We start from the raw sequence: 22,443 nt of genomic DNA on the forward strand, positions 1-22,443 counted from the left end.
GTAACAGTAGATTATTGATATAACACCTGCTGCATAGCCGCTTCCTCCATCCTTTGTTTTTTGTGTGCTTTTTATTTCCGGGTGTAGACATTGTTTTGTTTCAAAACACCAAAAGCCAAAGGAGGAATCTTTGGTACTGAGGTAGATCCTGTTATTTTGCTGGACTTGGTCTCTGGTGACTGAGACTGTCAGGCAGCCTTCCTGTTAAGACTCCAGATGCAAGTAGATTTTTGATCTGGACAGAGTGATACTCTGCACCACCCAGGTTGAACAGTCTGCAGGTGTTTCTGACCCTTTCCATGCATCTATTTGATGCAGGTTTCTGGTTTTCCTTTGTCAAGTTGAAAGTGTTGGTGATTCTACACATGGTGTCCTTGTGGAGGGCAGATATGTGACCCAGCATTGGTCTGTCAAATAGTTGGAACTGCATCTCTGTCCTCCTCTGGGAGATTGTCCACATAATGGGACCTGAGTTTCAAGATCAATTTGCCTCTCTGCTGTTTGACCTTAGTAGTTTTGGGGCATAAAAGTTTTTGCAGACATTTTATGGAAAGCGTTGTTCTATTGACCATTACCTCTACCTCTGTGCATCACAACTGAGCTTCAGACTGTTTTGTTTGGGGAAACACAGCTCATCTTTTGCAAGAATAAGCTGTCCTTGAACCTTTTTTCTTCCCAGAAGGGGTTTGAGGGTTTCCATGGAATGGTTATTGTAGTGTTCTTGACATTAACAGAAGCCAAGAGAGAAAGGGGACCTTTAATGGACATGATGAATTTTGGAAGATAACCCAGTTGACCCCCCCCCCCCCACACACACACACACACACACACATTCAGTCTGGAAACTCTGTCATTGACTATATGCATTCTTCAAAGGGACAGTCTCCGGTGGTGCTTTCTGAAACATTTCTGTAAATGTGTACTTTTGGCACCTGGTCATTTGTCAACACCTTTACTAAGAATTCTTGGTTGTCGGATATGTTCAACGCCAGTCAAAAAAAAGAAAAAAAAAAATGGAAAAAGTGGAAATATTGACAAACTGCAGAATTCAGCACCCAACCACAATACCTTCTATAAGTCTTGTAGCTTGTATTTATCTACAAGACAAATGTGTGTAAATGTTTAAAAAGTTCCAGTTATTCTTAAATGAAGTGCAGATTAAACTTTACATAGTACACCCTAGGCCTCCAGATGTTGCTGTGCAACACACAAATATTCAGCCTTTAATTCAGGTGCTCCATCTTGAGCAAATCTGTTTTGCTGAATAATGAGGTCAGAAGTAAGTTCTGCACTCCCTGGAGAAAGCATAAAATGTGATAGCGCAATCTTAATGAAAACTGTTGGTGTACGTTTCTTTGTTTCAAGAAAATACTGTTGGGTCATGGAAACTCAGGATTCGATTCCTTTTGGAGTTTAGATGACTTGACTATTTGCAGGTTTTATATTTAAATTGTAATGTTTAATTTGTAGCAATGGAAACCGTTGTTAATACAGAACAAAACTTTATGGTCAGTATCTCCCCAAGGTGAAAGGGGACACTTTTTCACAGCTTCTGTATAAATTGTTTAATTGTCTTTATCACTGTCTGTTTATCTTGGGGCTTTTGTGAGCAAACAGCCCTTAGACCCAACAAAGAATGAAACCAGGGTTAGAGTGGCTTTCCTTAATGTACATTGTAACATTTTGTTAAACTGCTACCAGACTTTTCCATTTTGTTTAGTATGCAAATAACTTGCAGATTGTGTGTATAACATTGAGGATTATAATTGGGTCACCGATCCTAAACCTCTTATGTTTGAGACATGGATGCTAAGAAATTCACTTAGAGAGTGAAACTGTTGTCCTTATTTCTTAGTCTTTGTGTCCAAGTTTGGCTTACTGATTTAAAGATGTCCTTGTAGGAAAATAATCTGAGGCACTTGCTGTAGGTCTTATAGATGGATCTTCCCAGTCTTCAGTCCTTCCCTCTGAATATACTTGTCTTGAGACTGCAGTAATAGTAGCAACTATCTTAGAAGAAAAGTTCTCCACACACACATCTTGTACTGTGAAATGTAGTCCGGACAGCACAATATCATTCATAAGTAGTTTCTGTAAATGCGTATCTGACCTTAACTGAGGTGCTTGATGGGCATGTACCTCGGTCATTTTAACATCCAATTTCATGTTTTTCTGGCATGCAAGATTGGATTTTATAATGCTCCCACCACTGTAAGTTCTCGGATTTTTTTTTTCCCCGGATATGACCTCATTCTTCATATAAACAATTTCAGGCTAAAAGAGCTAATATTTCGGTTTGCTTTTACAACATAAATGGAGAGTTAATAAGCTTGACTTCTGGTATGACTAGATTTCTTTATCATATCAGTGGACATGTTTACAGTCCTTCACATCAGTGCTATTCTGAACAAACTGATTGATTTTTAACTGTTTGTGATCAAACCCTGCAGGAAAGTTCATCAGTTATTTGTTTTCTTAAGTGAGGATAAGTTCACCCTCAGTATAACAGTAGGGTAATAACAGTACTGTGCACTCCAGATAGTGCTGCTTCCTTCCCAGATGTCCTTTTATTCACTTGCTGCAGTATTCTTAACCTGAGGAATCTCCCACCTGAAGGTGACCTGACGTCAGCTGGTATACTAAAGTCTTGTACCGTCACACATAGGCTGCTGTTGGATGTAGGCCATAAAAGCGACGTATGCATGTACCATCCTCAGAACTAACTTTTCTGCTGCCAGTCACAATGCCCTTCCGACAGTCTGTTCGTTTGTTTGCAACTTCAGCTTTTTTGCCAGAGAAGTGCCCTGCTCCTTCCTCCTCGCTTCCTTTTTGAGCTTTGGCACTCTCCCTCAGTTTAAGAATACTACAGCAAGTGAATAGAAGGGCATAGAATACTTGTGTAAAATCTTAGCATAACCATAGATGTCCTTCTGTTCACTGCTGCAGTATTCTATTCCTCCCTTCTTCCCCCTGGTCTATTGTTTTGCTTGGATGTACTTTTTATATCCATGGTCTGGCATTCCTCCTGGGGCGTTCGGTTCTGAAGATGGTGAATGCGTGCATTGTTTTTATGGCCTACACCTGACGTCCCACGTACTCTACAGTAGTACAAGGCTTTTGTATACTGGCCAACATGTGGTCACCTTCAGGCAGGAGATCCCTCAGGTTAAGAATACTGCAGCAGTGAAGAGAAGGACATCTGTTGTTATAGCATTTTACACAAATATTCTTTGTGCGTAAATGGTAGCATACACTTCAGAGGCTGGTACTGTGGTCTCACTCTGTCCTTTGTCATGGGATACCAAGGTTAACACTATAAAACCCGGATGCTTATATCTGCTTGCACAGTCATCTGTGATCCAAAGCAGATTAAATGGACTGGTTGTGTCACAGGAGAGTTGATTTGCATGTGGCAGTTATTAAAATATCTAAAATTTAGTTATGCCTTAATTTCTTCTCCCAAATTGTTACATTTATACTGCTGTGTTTTGTGACCTTGAATCTGCGTTTGTAGAAATCTCATGAAGGTTGTTAATGTGGAGCTTGTTAAAATCTTGACTTGTGTTTCTGGACATTAAACGTTTTATACATTTTCTGTGTACAGGAGACTGGCATTAATTTTCTCTGGTATTTCTCACCATCTGTGACATGATGTAGGTGAAGGAGCTACATCTCTCTGGTTTACCAGGTTATAGACTGATTTCTTTCTGCAAGCTTAATGAAAAACCTATCATGCCATCTGACTTAATTTAAAGAATAGTTTCAAATACTGCCATTTTAATTTTTGCTTGTATTCTAACCTTATACCACGTGTTAGATCTGTTTGTTTGTGCACTGAAAAACAATAGAAAGTCTGCTCAGAGCTTATTGTTAATATTTTGAATAGGGGAAGCAATTTAATTGATGCATGTCCCTTCCTTTTACAGACAGACTATACCTGGCAAGAGTAAAGTCTATGATAGCCGTGGTTTGCTGCTTTTAGTGGCTTGGATCTCTGTGACTGCCTTGATGAAGACTGCCTGGGCTGCTTTTACCCATGTCCTAACTGTGGATCACGCAAGTGTGGTGTTGAGTGTCGATGCGATCGAAAGTGGCTTTATGAGCAAGTGGAAATTGAAGGAGGAGAAATCATTCGCAACAAACATGTAGGCTAGGATAACTGAATGAAAACTAAAACCTATTTTTGTAAAACTGTATACTAAGGGGGTTATGGTTTAAAAATATATATATTACTTACTGAAGCAGTTCATCACCAGCATTTCTTTTTCTAAGTACTTGGGGGGGGGGGGGGATTGGTCATCTACAGCACTTGGCAACAGTAGTACTGCCAGTTGTTCTACTGTGTGCTTCTACAAAAAAGCACTTCTATGAAGTTAACTAGCACAATTATCAGGAATAGAATTTTGTGAAGGATAACAAATTTAACATCCGTGGAAAACTGTCAGTTGTATCATCTCATCCCTTAATGCATTAACTATGATTGAAACCAAGATAATGGTAGCAAAAATTAGGGGTGCTTTTTTTTTTCCTTCAGGAGTACAGTAAAATGTCCTTCACTAGGGTCAGCACTGCTGTAGAGTAGCTAATTCCCCATACATTGGAAGAGGTGAATGCTTGTCCATCTGCCCTGACAGGGCTGTTTCATAGTCCTGCTTTGGTACTGACCATTAGAGCATTAAGATGGAGCAAGTCTGAATCAGCTGGGGCATCAGAAGGTTACTTGGCTGTAAAAGGAAAGCAACCTAGGTCAGTTTCACTTTTCTACATCAGGAAATGTATGGTCACTTGTTTGAGAGACTGCTGATTCCTTTACTGGCCATTTAAGAGCTATTAGTGCCCCAGTTTGAACCTTTTTCTGTTATTGTACTGTATATAGAATCTGCTGTTGCTGCTGGTAGTTGACTTGATTGTTTTTTTTTTCCCCCAGGGATTTTGAGGGACAAAAAAAAGAAAAGTAACAAATTAGTATAGCTACAGGAGACTGATTGCTCCAGGAGACTGTTTGAATGGCCAGTTTCTTGTACAAGTGAAAAGTATCTCCTCACCTTTTGCAAATACTGCAAGAATGTGCTCTGTAGGACTTGTAATCTTAAAGATCTTTGTCCAAGGATAGGAGATTTCCGCCCCTCCTCCATCTGCAAAGCTGTCCCTGATAGAGAGGAAGAGGAGGCCTAAGAAATCCCTTCAAAAGCTTTACAGACTCTAAAATGGATAAACAGTTGATTGGTTTACAACTTTTTTTAAGTAGTGGTCTTGCAGGTAAGTACTAAGCTGGCTGCCCTTGTGGGCCATTTTAAGCCATGCTGGTTTCCCTTGTGCTTGAAATAACCTATCCCATTTGGTTATAGGTTTGCCTTCCCCATCCCATGGTCAATAATTATGTATTACCCCTAATGAGCATAACTGGGATCATACCGTAGATAATTTGAGGGGACCCATGCATGAAAAGCATTTTTGTAGCTGCCTCTCTTAGTATTACAGGGGACAGTCCTGGGGTAAATTTCTGTTTCCCATCCATAGACCCAAGTTGCGCTTGAATATGGACAAGCATGAACTTTTATGTGGATGGTGATTTTGTCATGGGTAAGTAGAAAAGCACCTTTAAGGAAAAAATAAGTGGTGTTGGAAAGGCAAAAGAGGTTGTAAAACAAAAGGCAATGAAGAAGAGGGCTATGGAACTGACACTTTCCAGCAGTGAGGGAAGCTTGCAGTTCTAACTGTGACAGTCCCTTCCAGCTTCCTCTTGTTCCCTTCTCTGCACCTTTTTTGCAGGGGACTTTCTTCCTACAGACGTTGTTTGACCTGGTCTTGGACCTGAGGATAAGGGAGATGTGTACATTTAATAAGACAGAATTCTGAGAGTTTCCTCCCATTCCTAGACATGCCTTCTGTTTGCTCTCAACCAAGTCAGGCTAGCCTTTCCCATCTTGGAGCTGCTCCTTGCAAGTGGGACATGAGTGTCCATCCTGGAGAAGAGAAATGTCTTTGGTACCAATGGAGGATATCCTTTTGGAAACATTGGCCATGAACTCCTGATGGAACGTTCATGTCTGCAGGTAACTAAGTTCTCAGATTTACTCTGGGAAACTGTCATTTTCCATTTACCTCTCCTCATTTAGCTACTGTACTTTGCTTAGGATTTTTGCTAGATGCATTGCTTCACTGTTTTCCCATCTCAGTGCAAGGAAGATCCATATCTACCCTTGTCTGAATAATTGCAAGTCAGGCCACATCTGAGGAGAAGTTTGAGTTGTCTGCCTTGCCCCTTTCTTCACTACTTGGGTGGTATGCATGGGGGACCTGAAAGTGCAAGGAAGTTGCCCAGCAGGGTGAAGTTTAGGAATATAATTGTAAATGAGGTGATTGGTCATAATTTATGCAGTACAGATCTTTAAGTCAATGCTTCATCCAAGCTTCTTGCTAGTGACTGTGCAACACTGATGTGGTATATCATGCAAGGGGGTACACTCTCACTGTGTGGGCTGCTTATGGTGTATTGGATTGGAACTTGGTGTGTATGAAGTGTCTACCTCCAAGCAAGTCTACATATCCAGTGATCAGAACACTGTGGAAGAACATTTGAACAGATCCTTGGGCAACCAATACAGTTGAAACTTGGACTTGGAGGTCTTTCCTTGTTATAGTGTTGAAGTGAGAGATGAACTTATCCATCAGATAATGAAAATATACTTCACATTCTGGAAGGAGTAGTTCTGGGAAGTGAACATCTTTTCCGTCCCCTTAAACCAGGACATTAATCTCCAAATGGTACTTCTAAAGATAAGGAGAGGATAACGGGGTTTATTTTAATAGTCCTCTTCCAGTCAATGCACTTGTGGCTGTCTTAGCTAATGTAGTTGAACTTGTAAAGGTACTGAACCTTCAGCACACAGCACCTTAATGGACGAAAGAGGGGATTTCATGGTGCACCTAATCCTGAAACGCAGTGTGTGGGTGGTTTAATTTCATCCTAATTCCCCTCAGCGTCCCCCATCCACAGTTGATGAGATTATAGAGGCTAGGAAACTTCACACTAGGAAGTCTTTGTTGGCCAAATGGAGAGGACTGTTATTCTGATGCATAAACAGTAACCAGTGGAGTCAGAGGCCATTAACCCCCCCCCCCTGCATTCTGAACTGTTTGACCATAGTTTGGCATGTGTATCCATTAACGTCCATTTGGCAGCTGTCTTGACCCCCCCCCCCCCCAATCTGTTATGTATTGATAGTAAGGCTATTTCTGAATGGGTCTTCATCTAGTCTCGGCCTCCCTGGAGACATTTTGCTTGTCCTCAACTGTGAAACTAGAAAGGTAGCTCTTCCTGTGTTTGACCTTATTTTGGCGGCCATTTCTCAGAAGAACTGGCTTTTGATGCCACTTTAAGACTAAGCAGAGATTGAGTATAAATAAGAAAATTAGTGTTAATAAAAAAAAAAAAAAAAAAAACGTACAGTCTACTGTAAAGAGTATCCCCCCTTAGGACCAGTTCTTCCTTCATACTAAAGATGGTTTTGGAGTTGACTTTAACCCAAGTCATCAAGTTTGCTTTGTTTTACCCAGAACAAGGAAGATAGTCTGCGTCTAATGGATATGCAACTTGTGTGTTATACTAATAGAACTGAAGACTCCATAACTCCTGTGTAGCATAAAACTAAATGCAGGCAGACTAGCCGTGTGTTTTGTTCATGTCAGGGCAACAGGCCAAATCTCAGTATAAGCACACACATAAAAAAAATGTGGCTCCCTGTCACTCTTTGCAGTGTCTGTCATGGTGAAGTGTTAGGAATGGTAATGGTCCAGTTTGCCAAGGCAGCCGCCTTTAGGAAAGTATCAGCACAGAGCATCTGTGGGATAGTCACTTTAAACCTCATTTACACATCTTGTAATCAGTCCAAGCTGGCTATACAGTTTTGAAGCATAAGAAGTTTTGCCCCTGTTGATTATCTTTCTAGTCATTGTTGCAGTAATAATTTTTGGGCCTTCCAACCATGCAGAAGCCTGCAACTGCCTACTTTCTGGAGTCTTTATATCTTCTCTAGCTTACAGACATCTGAGGACTGACATCTGGATGTTTGGGTATAAGATGCTTGTCTACCACCACCTTCATTTCTTTCTAACTGAGCAGTCCAGTGTGTTTCACTGTGTACAATATCATCACAGTCCAGTCAGCTTGTGTTTTCTGTCCCACCCACCCAGAGTTTCTTCTCACCTCTAGTCGGGTACGTATCCTGTTGGTATTTTTAAATGTTTAAGGAGTTTAGCAGTTGCTCGAACCGTAGGAAGTAAATCTCAAAGATTTTCACTCGCTGTGTTTCTGTTGGGTTCCACAACATGCCATCTGTAATTGTCTTTATTTGTGCTAAATTCCAAGTGAAGACCCTTAAACGCAAGGCTTGAAGCTCTGGCATCTTATGGAGTCCTCTGTTTCATTTTCCTCCACATCTTTGCAACCCCCGGCATCCTCCAGTGTTGCCCAAAAAAAAAAAAAAAGGCAGAAAAATTAAAAAAACGACGCTGAAGATAAAGTCGATTTGTCAGCCCACACTACCAAGTCTGCAGATGACTCTGTGAGGCACCTTTGCAGCCCCCTGGTCTGGTGACTTCTAGGCCCGAACCCTCTGGTACGACCCCTCAGGAAGACACAATGGTTCCAGCCCTACCACTCAGTTCATCCATGACCTCAGTGTTAGTTAGGTCTGAGGTCTCGCTACAGGCCCTAACTTCTGACATTCATGTAGTGGGTACTGAGGGAGACTTCTTGGCTTCCTCGTCCTTGGAAACCCACACAGACCTAACAGTCGTGACAGCATCTTCTGGTTACTTTTGTCTTTTTCGATTTTAGGTGTCCGTCGGTCAACTTTCCTCTTGTCTCCTCAGTCCTCTGTGACTTCAGCTCAAACCGAAGCCCAAGACGTATTATCCAGGAGTGCATGGCCTTTATGAAATCCAAGGAGCCCAGCCACACCCAGACCCACTACCGCTGAAGCCTCCCTATCCAAAAGATCTATGGAGGTAGCCTTTCTGGAAGATTCACAATCCTCAGACTGCGAATGAAAATGAGGAGTTATCCGACTTTGAGCACCTTCCTTCACAATCTTAACTGGAGTCTGACTTGGTTATACCCTCATCTGATTCTGCCCCCAGAGGACCCCCCCTTTCGTAAAATGAAGGAAGCTTTTAATTGGGAAAGCAAACAGTTCTCTTAAGCTCAGGTTCACTATAGAGAATTATGCAGTTTACCTTACCTAGACCACTAGTTATTCCCCCAGTTCATGTGGTGTATGATGACATTTTTGAAGACCTGTCTTTATACCCATAATACTTGCCCACCTGCTCCAGAAAGCCTGATTTGTTTTGCAAAGTGTTTGACTCACACAAGCACCTTTACAAAAAAACCTAAAGCAGATCTCTGTAGTTTGCAGTGAACTCACTAAAGAGATTGTCTCTGCAGCTGGACATCCCCTGTGTAATGACAGGAAGAGCAGACTTGGCTAACTGCCACAAGGGCCTTTTTAAGCATAGCCATGCATCCCAAATATCTGACAAGTTCTTATACCCTTGATAAGTGTTACTATGGGGCTGGGAAATGAACCATTTACAGGTTACTTGTGTCCATTAGAGAAATAGATGCCAAGCCAGGGATGAATTTCCGGTTTCCCAGCCAATTGTCCAAGTAGCACTTGAATTGGTTTAGGGAGGAACTCTGCTTCACATGGATGGGGAGACTATTCCATAGGGGTTCATATTACGTTGAAAGATAATGTACGGCCGAAACATCAAAACGGCCACATTTCGAAACTTTTATTTTAAGGGCGCCCCCCACTAAATACATATTCCAACTCTGAGATCGTACTATACAGTGAGGAAAGGGCAAATATCCCAATCTTCACTGTACTACAATCCCACAATTCAAACTTTGAAATGCGGCCATTTTGATGTTTTGTCTGTTTATTACGTTATCTTTCGATAACATAATAGGAACATGTTCCATAGATGGGGTAGTCTCTGGGATACATACCTATCTTGCCAGCAGGTCCTGTTTATATGTCCGGCAAGGTTCAAGTCTTTAAAATGGGTAATTCTGGTTCTGTTTGTTTTGTGGGTATGCGGGAGGTCCATCAGAGTGGGAGTTGACAATGCAGTCTATACCAATCTTAGATCTCCCCTCAAAAGCCTGTAGGAGACATAATATAGGGATAGGGCCTTGAGGCAGTCTGCATAGGACCTTTTACTTGTGCCTTGTATTCTTTTAGTGAGGAACCTCTGTAGATGTTCCAGTGGAACAATGACTTCCTAAAGCCATACCTTTGTTTATAAGTTGTGCAACATAGAATGGTTTCCTCACCACTGTAGACGCATGATGGTCAAAGGCTAGATTACTATGTGTCCCCAAGTCCCTGACTACTGGGTCAGCTCTAAGGGTTGTGTTGTCAATATGATCGCTACCAGGGATGGATGACTTCCCAAAGGATAACTATCGTGCATTTCTTTGCATTTAGTTTTAGAAAATGGCTCTGACACCAGTTGTTTGTGTCAGCCCCTCCTGGAGAACATTTGTCAGTGTGAGATTCAATGATAGCTCCCAATTTGCAATCCTCTACAAATTCAGTCAGAGACCACTGACATTGGCCTTTATTTCCTGAGAAGTAAATGCCAAAAAGGGGAGGTCCACAAACTGATCCCTGAGGGACTGGCCTTTTTGTAGAGGTGGACTCCCCAATTCTCACTTCCTTGGTCCTGTCTGTGAGCCAGTTAGCTATCCGCCAGGTGATGTACTGATTTGTACTTGACCTCTTGAGTTTGTCAACAATGCCCGAGTAGGGTAGTGTGTCAAATGCCTTTGCCAGGACAAGGTAGGCAGTGTGAACAATTTTGCCCTCATCCATTGCTTTGGTGGTGATTTCAAAGAAGTTCACCAGGTTGAGTAGGCATGGTCTGCCTTGAAGAAACCAAACTGGGTTGGGTCCAGTGTCTAGAGGTTTACTATATCTGTTAATCTCCATGATAATTCTTTCCATGGCTTTACATACAAGACTGGTGAGACTTGTGGGCCTGTAGTTTACAGGGTCTGTAGATGGCCCACCTTTGTGCAGAGGGATGACTGTTGCCTTTCTCCATTCTTGAAGCACAAAGCCTGTTTGGAGGCTACAGTTAAACAGTAATTCCAGAAGCCCTGATAGATCATGCTTCATGCAATGTAGAAGGCATCCTGGGATATTGTCTGGGCCCATTGATGCAGTGTTCTTTATCTTGGAGAGAGCATTAAGGACCTATTTAGTAATAGTAGGGTGAGTTATGTTTGATATTTCCTGAGGGAAGGTTGAGGGGGGGAGAGAGAGGTGAAGTTGGAGCTGAATTTTTCAGCCAGGAGGTTTGCTATATCTTCTGGCTCAGTGTGGGTGGTTCCTTTTTTCTATGAGCTCTGCACACAATTGTGTGTTGCTTTTGAGGTTGCGGACATAGCTAAAGAATGCTTTGTAGTTTTACTTCACCTAGGAGGCCAAACTTGCCTCAAATTTTTCTTCGGTAGACTTTTTGTCCTCAGAGTTGTTTAGTTTGAGAGTGCTTTTATCCTGTTTGGTGCTGTATCTCTTAATTTTTGTCATGATTTTCTTCCTCCTGTTATACAGCCTATTGAGTCCAGAGTGGCTTGTTTTTGGAGTTAGTTATGTACTTCTTGGCGGGTACAGCTACCTCTATGCAGCTGTTAACATGCTTGTACAGGGTTTCTGTGAACAGTTCTTCATAGGCAGCAGTGTTCTCAGGGTTTATGTGGGCTTGAAATTTTGCTAGGTTCTCACTTAATAGCAAGATGTTAGCCATAGAATAGTTCCTGAATATTCCAGGTTTAGCTGGGGGTCCAGGTTTTACTGAATGCTCCTGAAGATTAGGAGCTCCTGTTCTAACCCTCAGCTAAACAGGTTTTTTTAAAAGTTGGACAAAAAGAAAATTAGCTTTAAAAGAGTTTTTGACTGTCACACACCGGTATAATTGGAACTACCCTAACAAGACAAAGGGGGAGGCCTCATTCTAAGCAAGCCAGACCATCCAGAAAGTGGCAACTGGAACAGACAGAGCAGGGAGCTCCAGAGCCCACCAGCAAGGAGACAAACTGTGAATGTCCTCAGATCCCTGACATTTTTTCCCCCTATCCACTCCATACCCTTTGGCAGTAAGGCTCCTTCCTACAAGAGTGGAAGACCATTACCAAGGACCAGTGGGTCCTTCAAATTATAGATAGGGGCTACTCTGTTCAAGCCCCCCCCCACACACACACACACACACACCTTCCTATGTAAACCAGAAGAGCAGGCGAGTCTGTTACCACCTTACTTTTTTTGACTAACAAAGATCCATTCAACCTGTTTCTCCAGGTCAGGAAGGAAAAGGATTTTACTTAAGGATTTTCCTAGTCCCAAGAAAAGAAGGCACTTGGAGGCTTATATTGGACCTGTTAAGGCTTAACAGATTCTTTTATGTTCCAAAATTCAAAAGGCTAACCTTGCGAAAGTTACTCCCCATGATCTTCCTGGATGCATACATGGTTATTCCAGACATAAAGGGCACTTTTTTTTCCTTCACTTTCTGTTGCACACTACCACCAGCAGTTTAGCAGCAGACTTGCACTAGCAGTTTTTTGCTTTACCATTTGGTCTGTCTACTGCTCCAAGAGTTTTCAGTTTTCATCAAGTGTTTAACTCCACTGATAGACCACTGCCAAACCCTGGGGTTACATTTACTCTTCCCTAGACAACTTGTCTCATCCAGTGAAAGCCACAGAACAGACTCTAAATGCTTTATAGGTCAAAATGGACTGCTTCCAGAAGGTAGGTCTTGCCCTAAAGTTATGCAATCTCAGACTCTCACAAACAAAGATTCTCTTTCTCGGAGCCCTCTTTGCAGCCTGACAAAACTACTTTATCATCTTTCTGCAAAAGCAACAGATCTCCACAAGAGAGTTTCTCAGGATCTTGGGGTGCATGACTTTTGCATACTGGTGACCCCAGGCCCAGATGCAGTACCTAAATTTTGGCTGAAAGTGTTAACATCTTTGCATGAAGATTTAGCCATGTGTAAGAACTATTTATAATTGCATGTCGAACCGATACCAACCTGGTTAATAGGAAAAACTATGCTCCTACAGAAGAGTGAACCTGCAAGCTACCCTAAAAATTATAGACCAATAGCTTGCCTTCCCCACGAAGTATAAACTATACACTGGAATTGATGCCGACTAGAGTTTCTATTCATTTAGAGGAAAAGTCCATTATGGCAGTAGAACAGAAGGACAATAAAAGAAAGGCATATGGAACAAAGGATCATTTGTTAATCATAGTGGAGAACTATAAAAAGGGAAATAATCTAAGTATGGCATGGATTGACTACAAAAAGCATTTGATAGTATTCCACATTCATGAATAAGAGTATGTAAAAATATATAAGAAGCATCCTACACTGATAGACTACATTACAGTGACCATGAAACAGTGGCAGACCACTTTGCAATTAAGCCATGATAAAAATTCAAAGGGTGATATTCCAGGGTGACTTTGTCACCACTGCTATTCTGCCTTGTCCTTAACCCATTAAGCTGCATACTTAACAGCTTAGGCCATGGCTACAATTTGGCTCCTAGAAAAGGACAACGTGTAAAAGACTTCTCATCTTCTGTTTGTCGAAGATTTAAAACTGTATAGCTTATCAAATGAGGAACTGAAAGTGCAACTGCAAGTTGTCAAACCTTTTTCAGATGATATAAGAATGTCATTTGGTCTTGTTCTGGTGTTGCAGTTTTCCTACTTTAACAACATTTAGTTTGGGACAAGAATGTGGCATAAAAGAACTTCAGCAATTCTCAAATATTTATATATGCCTTCTTGCTCAAGGATCAGCATTAAAACATGATCAAATGCGAATAAAACTTAGCAAGGAGTACTTTAGAAGACTTAAATTAATCCTGAAAACAGCACTGACATCTGGGAACAAACTCCAGGCTATAAACCAATTTGCTCTTACTGTCCTAACTTGCAGTTTTGGAATGATTGACTGGCCCCAAAATGTGTTGGATAGATTAGATAGGAAAACAAGAAGGATGCTTCAATGTCACCAAATGATTTGTAGAAAAAACAGTGCATACCAAGATTATATATTCCCCATTCCGAAGGAGGGATGGGGCCTCCTTGAAATTGATTTATATGTACACGTCTGCAATCGTGGGGCTCCACACACATTTGCTGTCCTCACAAGACCCAAACATAGTAAGTTTTGAAGCATGAGGAGAAAAAATCTAAAATGACTTCCCTGTTTAGGCTAGCAGAAGCATATCGGTGTTGAGCAGGAATGGAAATCAAACCAGCAGTAGATAAGTCAGGCAGCAACTGAACGTGGCAAAAAACAAAAGAAAGAATATAGTTGCAAGTATAGAAAACTTCTGGAAGAACCTTATATTGATCGGGAATGAACACAGGAATGGTTAAGGAGAGATGAATTCAAACCAAGAGATGAAGGGTTAATTTTGGCAACCCAAGATAGTGGGCTTACATGCATGTCTGTTTATAAAGTCCATTGAACATGTGGGAGAAACAGACAAATGTAGGATCTGATGATGTTAATCTTCAGTTCATTCATCACTGATGGGATTCTCTGAACTGAGTTGACCTTGTACCAAAGCTCACGCCAGCCAAAAACTCTGGAGCTAAGAATTACCCATAATCCCCTTCTCCCTGTTATCCCATATAGTTTGCCGCATTGCCATAAAGCCGTGTTCAAGCCAGTTCTCAACTAAGTCTTTGATATTTTTGGATATTTCTGAATAGATAAGTATTTTTCAGATAGTGTTGCTTTGCTTGACCTATACTTTCCTGTACCTATGTATCGCCAAGTCTTTCCAACTTTTCTGTGAACTACCTGTTGGTAGTCTTTGTATCATTGCTGGTATACTTCCTTCTCTCTACCCTCTGTGGTAGTCCTTTTATACCATTGTTGGTATTTTTTGGTTTACCTTTAAAACTGTGAATTACAGTGGTTCAAGTGCTCATATGAGCGACTCGAAAGCACAAAACTGTGTCGACAGTCCTTAATGTTTGAAAAACAGCAAATCGAAACAAAGATTCGCAGTTTTTCGAACATTAATATCAAAGAAAAAAAAAAGTGTAAAGCAGGGGTCAAGCCCCCCCACACCCCCTACTTTATTATTCTGACTCGGAGATCGCACTACAGTGGGGAAAGGAACCATTTCCTGATCCCCATTATAGTGCAATCTGCCCCAGAATGTCGAATGTATAATGAGCGAATCTCACTGTGCATTCGTTCATTGCACATTCAAACCTTTTTCCGTTCGGCATTTGCAGACTTTGCAGACTGCCTTTCGAAAATGTTCTGTTCGGCCTTCTGCAGTAAGCGATTTTAAAGGTAAACCTATTTTCTTCTACTCTCTAGCTAGTTGTAGCCATGTGTTTAGTTGTGGTAATCTGTTTTCTTGTATTGTATCATTTTGTTGGTATCAACATGTCGGATAAAAAGGGCACTTCAGGCTTCAAACAATGCCCGAGGTGTGGGAGGAAAATGCCTAATAGTGACTCTCCTGGTGATTGTGTTTACTGTGTAGGAGTGCCTCATCTCTCGGTACAACCCCCTTGGTCTTTCTGTCTAGGATTTAGCTCTCATACCTTGAATGAGTGTAAAGAAATTGATTTTGAAGGGCCTTCTCAAATTGCCTTTCTCAGAGGCTCTGTGTCTGAGGGTTCACCCCCTCCTAGGAAAGAGAAGAGAGGCCACATTTCGTTCCCTCCTCACTCTCTGGTGGAGAAAGAAAGACTGCCAAAACAAAAAAAATTTCAAAACTTTCTGCACCGGAACAGAAGTCTTCGCCTGCGGCACAGTCTTCTCTACCGTCTAGGTCTATACTGTCGACCCAGACTCACTCTGCACCGATCTCTATGGCACTGAATGTAACTGATGCGAAAATTTTGACCTTGATCCCGATTATGACTCCGAGCCTTTCCATGGTTCTTATAACTTGGATGGACATTGCTGCCCCTGTTGTCTCAACAATGGCGATGGTGGTGCTGTTGGACACAGAAACATGGACCAGATATTCCCAGTTTGTGGACCCCTTCTTGGCACAGGCTTACAGTCCCTTCTTAGAGCACCCAGAGTCCCCTTTGGGGATATCTACTTGATCCACCAGGAACCTCTCCGAACTCTGTGATGCGCCTTGTGGACCAGCTGCTGGCAACCAGGTGGATTCCTTCTGATTCTAAATCCTAATCCCTTCTAGGATTTTGGTTTTCTGCTTCATGCACTCCATCTTACTCTCCTTCTTGGTGGTCCTTGCAGGTTCCAAATCCCTCAGCACAGACTTCTCTCTTGGCACCCTCTGCTTCGGTGCCGATGGTGGATCTCACTTCAGCTCCAAAGTCGACCCTTTGGCCTTCTGTTCTGTTGGAACCCAGGTCTTCCTCAGGCCCGGGACTGGACTACAGGCTCCTCTGTTCTGAGTTCAGTGCCGGCCCTGTCAGTACTTATCCAGCTTTTGAGGCTTCTTTCCTGTAAGTGGGCTCAACAGAGTGGGGTGTGACCCCGGATCCGAGGTTGTCTTTCTGTCTCCCATCCCTCTTTGGGCGGCCCTGCCTTCCAAGCAGTGGACAGGGCTCTTGCCTTCAGCGTCTGAACCCCCATGTCCTCCTCCTGTGCTGCAGTGGTCACAGGCCACCATCCCAGATTGAGCACGGGAGCCGCAGGAGACCCTATTGCAGGGTGCCCTTTCCTCCGGGTCCTCCTCAGAAGCTGCCACTGAGGAGGTTCCCAAGACAAAATCGTTCAAGAGGAAGCACGTGGACTTCCTGAGGAATCCCTCACCGGGGATATGGATTACTATGAGGGGGGGGGGGGGCCCATGATCGGAGACATCCTGGAGACCTTGAAACAGATGGGTGATTAGAAGCCCAAAACCCTTCCTCAGAGGAATCCGTTTTCCTGCAGGCCTTTCTTGCTTGACCATCTACCTCCTGGGTGCCTGCAAGTGAGTTGGTTCAGCTTGTGGTGCAGCAAGCCTGGAAGAAAAGTGATGCTGTTGAAGCAATCCCCGAGAGACCAGAAAGGATCCTCTCTCTCCCCATTAAGAACATCCACATTGGTTGAAAGGTCTACCAGTAGATGGTATGGTGGTGGCGGTAGTCACCAAGAAGGAGCTCGCTAAGGAGAGCCATACTGTTCACTCCCCCTAACGGGGAGTACCGAGTGGTGGACAGACTGGGGAAGTGAGTTTTTGCTTCATCTATCTTTGCTATTCGGTCTTTGAACTACTTGGCACATTTCACCAGACTCCAGAGAGACCTCCTCTCCGAACACTCTGGTACTCTGTCAGGAAAGGTGTCTGACGAGGTTAATGACAAGGTAGCCTTGCAGCTAGTGACCCTGGAATCTATCTATTTCTAATTCGTCCATGAGGTTGATTTCACATCTAACCGAAGGGGCAGCCAGAGCTGCAGGTTTAGGCGTAGTTATGAGACGTCCTGCCTGGATGCGCCTGTGTGACTTCGTGGATCCTTTTAAGTCTTCCTTCCTTAAAGCTCCAGTGGAAGTGTCTTCCCTGTTTGGCCATAAAAGTGAAGGACACGTTGGCCAGGTGTGAGTGGGATGTAAGACCCTGTCTGCGGTTGGTGTACGATGTCCTTCAAGGATGCATCTGCAGTCATAACATATGGGTTGTCCTGCCTCAGGCAGCCCTTCGGTCGGCCGGATTCCAAAGTCTGGGTCTGGCCTTGGCTGATGTCGCACCTTCCCCGACGTCAGAGCGTCTGGGGTATAAAAGCATCAGCCGACGCCATTTTCCTCAGTCTTTCTTGCCGCGCGGTGCCCGAAGCAGAAGCTGTTCGCAAGTGCCGGTCGGTCAGATCCAGTGATTTCAGCTACCGAAAACTTCGAAAAAGCTAAGTACCCCGTTGGGGACTCTTTCTTGCCTCAGCCAATGTCAGATAAAGTAAATAATTGTTTAACTTGTGGGAAACAAATACCTCATAAGGATTTCCATTCCTACTGCCTTCCTTGCTTAGGCCCAGACCACGACGTATCGTCCTGTTCAGCCTTTGCTTCCTTCAACCGACAAACTCTTAGACGTTGGTCGGAGTTTGCAGAGGAATTTTTTGGGGCTAGGTTTTTATATAAAATGCCGTCAGACTCCGACATCACATTTGGTAAAAAATGGAAGGACAAGGACCGACACCGGGTCCTCGGAGATTCCTTCATCCGAATCCACTCAACCGACCACCGCAGCCCGGGAGGCCCCAGCTGAGTCTGCTACCGAGCTACCTACCGAAACCAGTGCCCAGGATATGTCCGACACCATACCTTTGGACATATCTACTCCTGCACGTGGGGCAGCTAGGCCCCCTGCTTCCATGTCCATTAAGGCCTTTTCTAGGGCTAAAGCTGCTAAACTTTCTAAAGCTTTGCCTCCCAAGACTACATCCCAGAGGCCTTCCTCTAGTTCTCAGATCCTCAGCCTTGCAGAGGACCTTATTTCTCTAATTAGAAGTTCACAACCTCACCCGGACAGGGCCTCTCACCCTCCACCAGACAAAAGGCCCAGGACTGAGCCTTCTGACCCACACTCTTCAGATGAGTCCTCTGATGGTTCTGAGTTGTCCGAACACCAGGAGGAGGCTTATTCGCCCTATGAGGATTCAGATGCAGAAGAATCTATCCCTTCGGCCTCCCCTCCTGAAGAGTTTTCCTTTGGTGAGACTTTACACTCCATGAGAGAGCATTTTCAATGGCAAGGTCAGGATTTCTCTGATTCTAGAAAAAGATTAAGGACCTTTTTACATTTGCCTCAGCATAGGCCCTTAGCTATACCTCCTGTTTTGAATGTAATTGATGTGTACGATGATGTCAGTACAGCCCCTGATACTCTCCCCCCGGCCCCTGCCAAACCTGATAGATACTACAGGGTCCCGGATTCTCATTTTCATCTGTATAAAGCCCATTCTGCAGACCCAGAAACTATCACTCTGGGCCCTAAAGGAGTTGCGGCTGCCACTGCCAAAAATCCTCTACCTTCTGAAAGAGAGTCTAGAGCTTTAGAGAGATGGGGAAAGAAGGTATATACTTCTGCAACTCTTTCCATCAGGGCACTAAATTGTCAATTTCATATGATACCAAGAGTATTTGTTACATGAACTGAACAAGAAGCTTTCTTCTCCTGAGCCCCTTGACCGTAAATCCCTTCAGGATTTGGTACACAACTCACAGCAGGTTAGTAATCATTTCTTAAAATGTGGTTATGATGCATTGGAGGCTTCCTTTAGGTCAGCTATGACTGGGGCAGTTATCAACTTGATAAAGCCTGGGATGTGCCAGGCGAAAGCGCTCGTTTTTGAATACTGGCTGTGGATTATTAAAGCAACTTGGACTTTTAAATATTGGCTTTTTTCTTTGGACACGTCATTTGTGGTAAAGTCACCTTGTTACTAATATTTCCATTGTTGGACTTTGTATGTACCACTACCTTTTGTAGTTCGATTTTGGAGTGGTATCTGATTACTGGTCACAGTCTTCCTGGTCTTCTGAGGTCTTTTTCGTGATTAATTTATCATGGCCAGTAATAAATACATCGAGCAATACGTAACATTCCAATATTTACCTACCTAGTTCTATACATACACATATTATTCAGGGATTTTATTGTATGGTTTGTAGTGTTTTTGATGTGTATAATAACCATTCATATAAACTGGTTGGTTTGAAAGGTATTTTTCTGTGTTCGTGATGGTGAACACAGCCTTAGGGCAGTCGGAGTTTCATTGCACAGGATTTTAAGATGATTTTAAATGTCTTCTAAATGTTTTTAATGGTCTACACTGTTTTAAATTATCCAATGATATAGATGCTGTTAATCAGCTGGGGTGTCTGTATACCAGTCACCACGGCTGTAGGATATTTATTGCAGTTGTTGTGAGTTTGTTTTTAGTCTGAAGAAGTCCCACAATTAGGTGGGACGAAAAGCGCTCAACGTGCATTAAAAACTGGTTTAAATGTACTTGTATCTTTTCCGTGCCTATGGTTTGGTGGTGTACTGCAAGTCTCCGCTGTTTGAGTGGCTTCCAAGTTAGCCAGGCAAAATTCCGGATGGTCACTGTTCAGTCCATTCTCCCCTTTCTGGCGGAAGGCGATTGGATGTGCTTATTAGACCTTCGGGATGCGTATTACCACATCAAAATGGACAGACGCTCCAGAAGGATGTTCTTCATGTTTCACTGTTGCAGTCATTACATTTGGATAATCTGCTGGCAGGTTGCCCTCAGTTGGCCTGATTAACAAAGTCTTGGGTCTTGCGTCAGTTGCTGTCCCTTCTTCCATGACGTCAGGTCGCCAGGGGTATAAAACATGCAGCCGACACCATTACATCAGTCTTTCTTGCCACGTGGTGCCTGAAGCAGAAGTAGTTCGCAAGTGCCGGTCGGCCGACTCCTGAAATTTTCATTTGAGTTTCAGATCCAAAGTCTTCAACCAAAAAGCTAAGTACCCCGTTGGGGAAACTTTTTCTTGCTCCTTACCAATGTCCGTAAATGATAATAATTGCATTACTTGTGGGAAGCAAATGCCTCATAAGGATTTTCATTTGGACTGTATTCCTGGTCTAGGCCCTGACCGTAACGTACCATGCTGTTGGTTTTGTGCTTTATTTAATCTATGCACTATCATACGTCAGTACATTTTTGCTTCTAAATATTTTGGCTCACGCTTTAATTATCCAGAAATGTCGTCTGTTAGCAATCGGACTACCGGAATACCTAAAAAAAAAAAAATGCAAAGAAAAAGTCAGGCCGTTGAGGTCCAAAACTGCCGATGACTCTTCTCCTAAGCCAATCGCCAGTACTCAGTGAGTCACTTTCGCAGCCCCTGATACCTGGTACTTCTGATTCGCAGGCCACTACCGAGACCCATTTGGAGTCCAGTATGCCGTGAGATGCTTCAGTTATGGAACCCACGGATGTCTCTACCTTGGATGGGTCTGGAGCCGCTGTGCGGGCACCTGAGGGTGTTTTCAGGCCTACAGATTTGTATATTAGACCAACGCCATCTTCAAAACTAAGGCCGAACTCTTGACCTATGCCTAAAACAACTATGCCTGGGCCACGTATACAGACCCCTATGACTAAAAAAACAAATGATCAAAATGGCTCAAGATTTAATTACTCTGATCAGGGGTAGCAAACCCCCCCCCCCTTCTAAGAGGCCTAGGCAAGGCATTGATTATGAATCTTCAGAACAGGATTCCATTTCATCTGACCCTTCTAACGAACAAGAATTGTGTATACCTACTTATGAGGATTCTGATGCAGAAGATTCCATTCCTTCTGCTTCTCCCCCTGAGAATTTTTCTTTTGGGGAAACTTTGCATACCTTAAGCAAACATTTCCACTGGGAAAGTCAGGATTTCTCTGCATCTCAAAAGAGACTTGGGGATTTTCTTCTACTTCCTCAGCATAGGCCTTTGGCTATACCTCCTGTTCTAGGCATTGTCTGTTTTTTCAGAATCTTGTTGCAGATCCTGAAACCATTTATCAGGGTCCCAAGGGCATTAAGGCTTCTACAGCTAAAAATCCTACCCCTTCTGATAGAGATTCCAGGGTGCTGGATAGATGGGGTAAGAAGGTTTACACTTCTACAACCCTGCCAATCGGGGCTTTAAACTGTCAATTTCATATGCTGAAATATCAACAGCACATCATTGGACTGCTTAAACAGAAAATGATGATGTTAATTTCTCACTGTGGAAAACAAAGATTTACAGGATTTACTGCATTCAGCTGAACAAGTTGGAAAACATACTTTTCAATGTGGTTTTGATTCTTTGGAGGCCTCTTGCAGGGCTGCTGTAACTGGGTCTGTGCTAAGAAGGCATGCCTGGCTCAGAGCAAAATCTGCCTGATCACATTGAAGCAAAATTGTTGGATGCTCCTTTACAACAGGACTGTCTCTTCAAGGCTGCCGAAGTTTTAAAAAAAGATGGAAGATCAAGCTAAATCTATGCAAACTGTGACAGATTTCTTACAAGTGCAACCTCCAAGATTTGGTAGGCACTGGCCTACTAAGAACTGGTCCTTTCCAATTCCTTTGAGAACCACTCAAGTCAAACCCAGACATTCCAAAGGCTCCAGGTTTCGGTCACAAGGGACTTTCAGGACAAAACAATGGGGTGCCTCCTCCAAATCTGGAACACCCCCCTATGGTAAGCAGTCTCAATGCCTTCCCTTTACACTTACCAAGCACTTGCCTTTTAGCCGCCCTTTTCGGGGGGGAAACTGGCTCTTCATGCATGAAACTGGCAACTTATAACCCAGTACAAATGGGTTTTAAATATAGTATCCTAGGGATACATTTCCACATGTTGCCAATTCCAAACAGATGGCCAGACCTACCCCCAAATCAGTGGGC

General features: G+C 43.0%; 1 protein-coding gene across 1 annotated transcript in view; it reads left to right on the forward strand.

Annotated features, from left to right (window-relative positions):
* LOC122791854 (ADP ribosylation factor like GTPase 14 effector protein) overlaps positions 1-22,443 on the forward strand; it is a 183,598-nt gene that overhangs the window by 143,374 nt on the left and 17,781 nt on the right. Inside the window, 2 exon segments of the mRNA XM_044059829.1 lie at positions 3,927-3,976; positions 3,979-4,145. Coding sequence (XP_043915764.1) covers positions 3,927-3,976; positions 3,979-4,145 — 217 coding nt within the window.

The sequence above is a fragment of the Protopterus annectens genome, chromosome 17.part0, assembly GCF_019279795.1.
Source record: "Protopterus annectens isolate FY-2018-M chromosome 17.part0, PAN1.0, whole genome shotgun sequence".
NCBI classification, from domain to species: Eukaryota; Metazoa; Chordata; order Ceratodontiformes; family Protopteridae; genus Protopterus; species Protopterus annectens.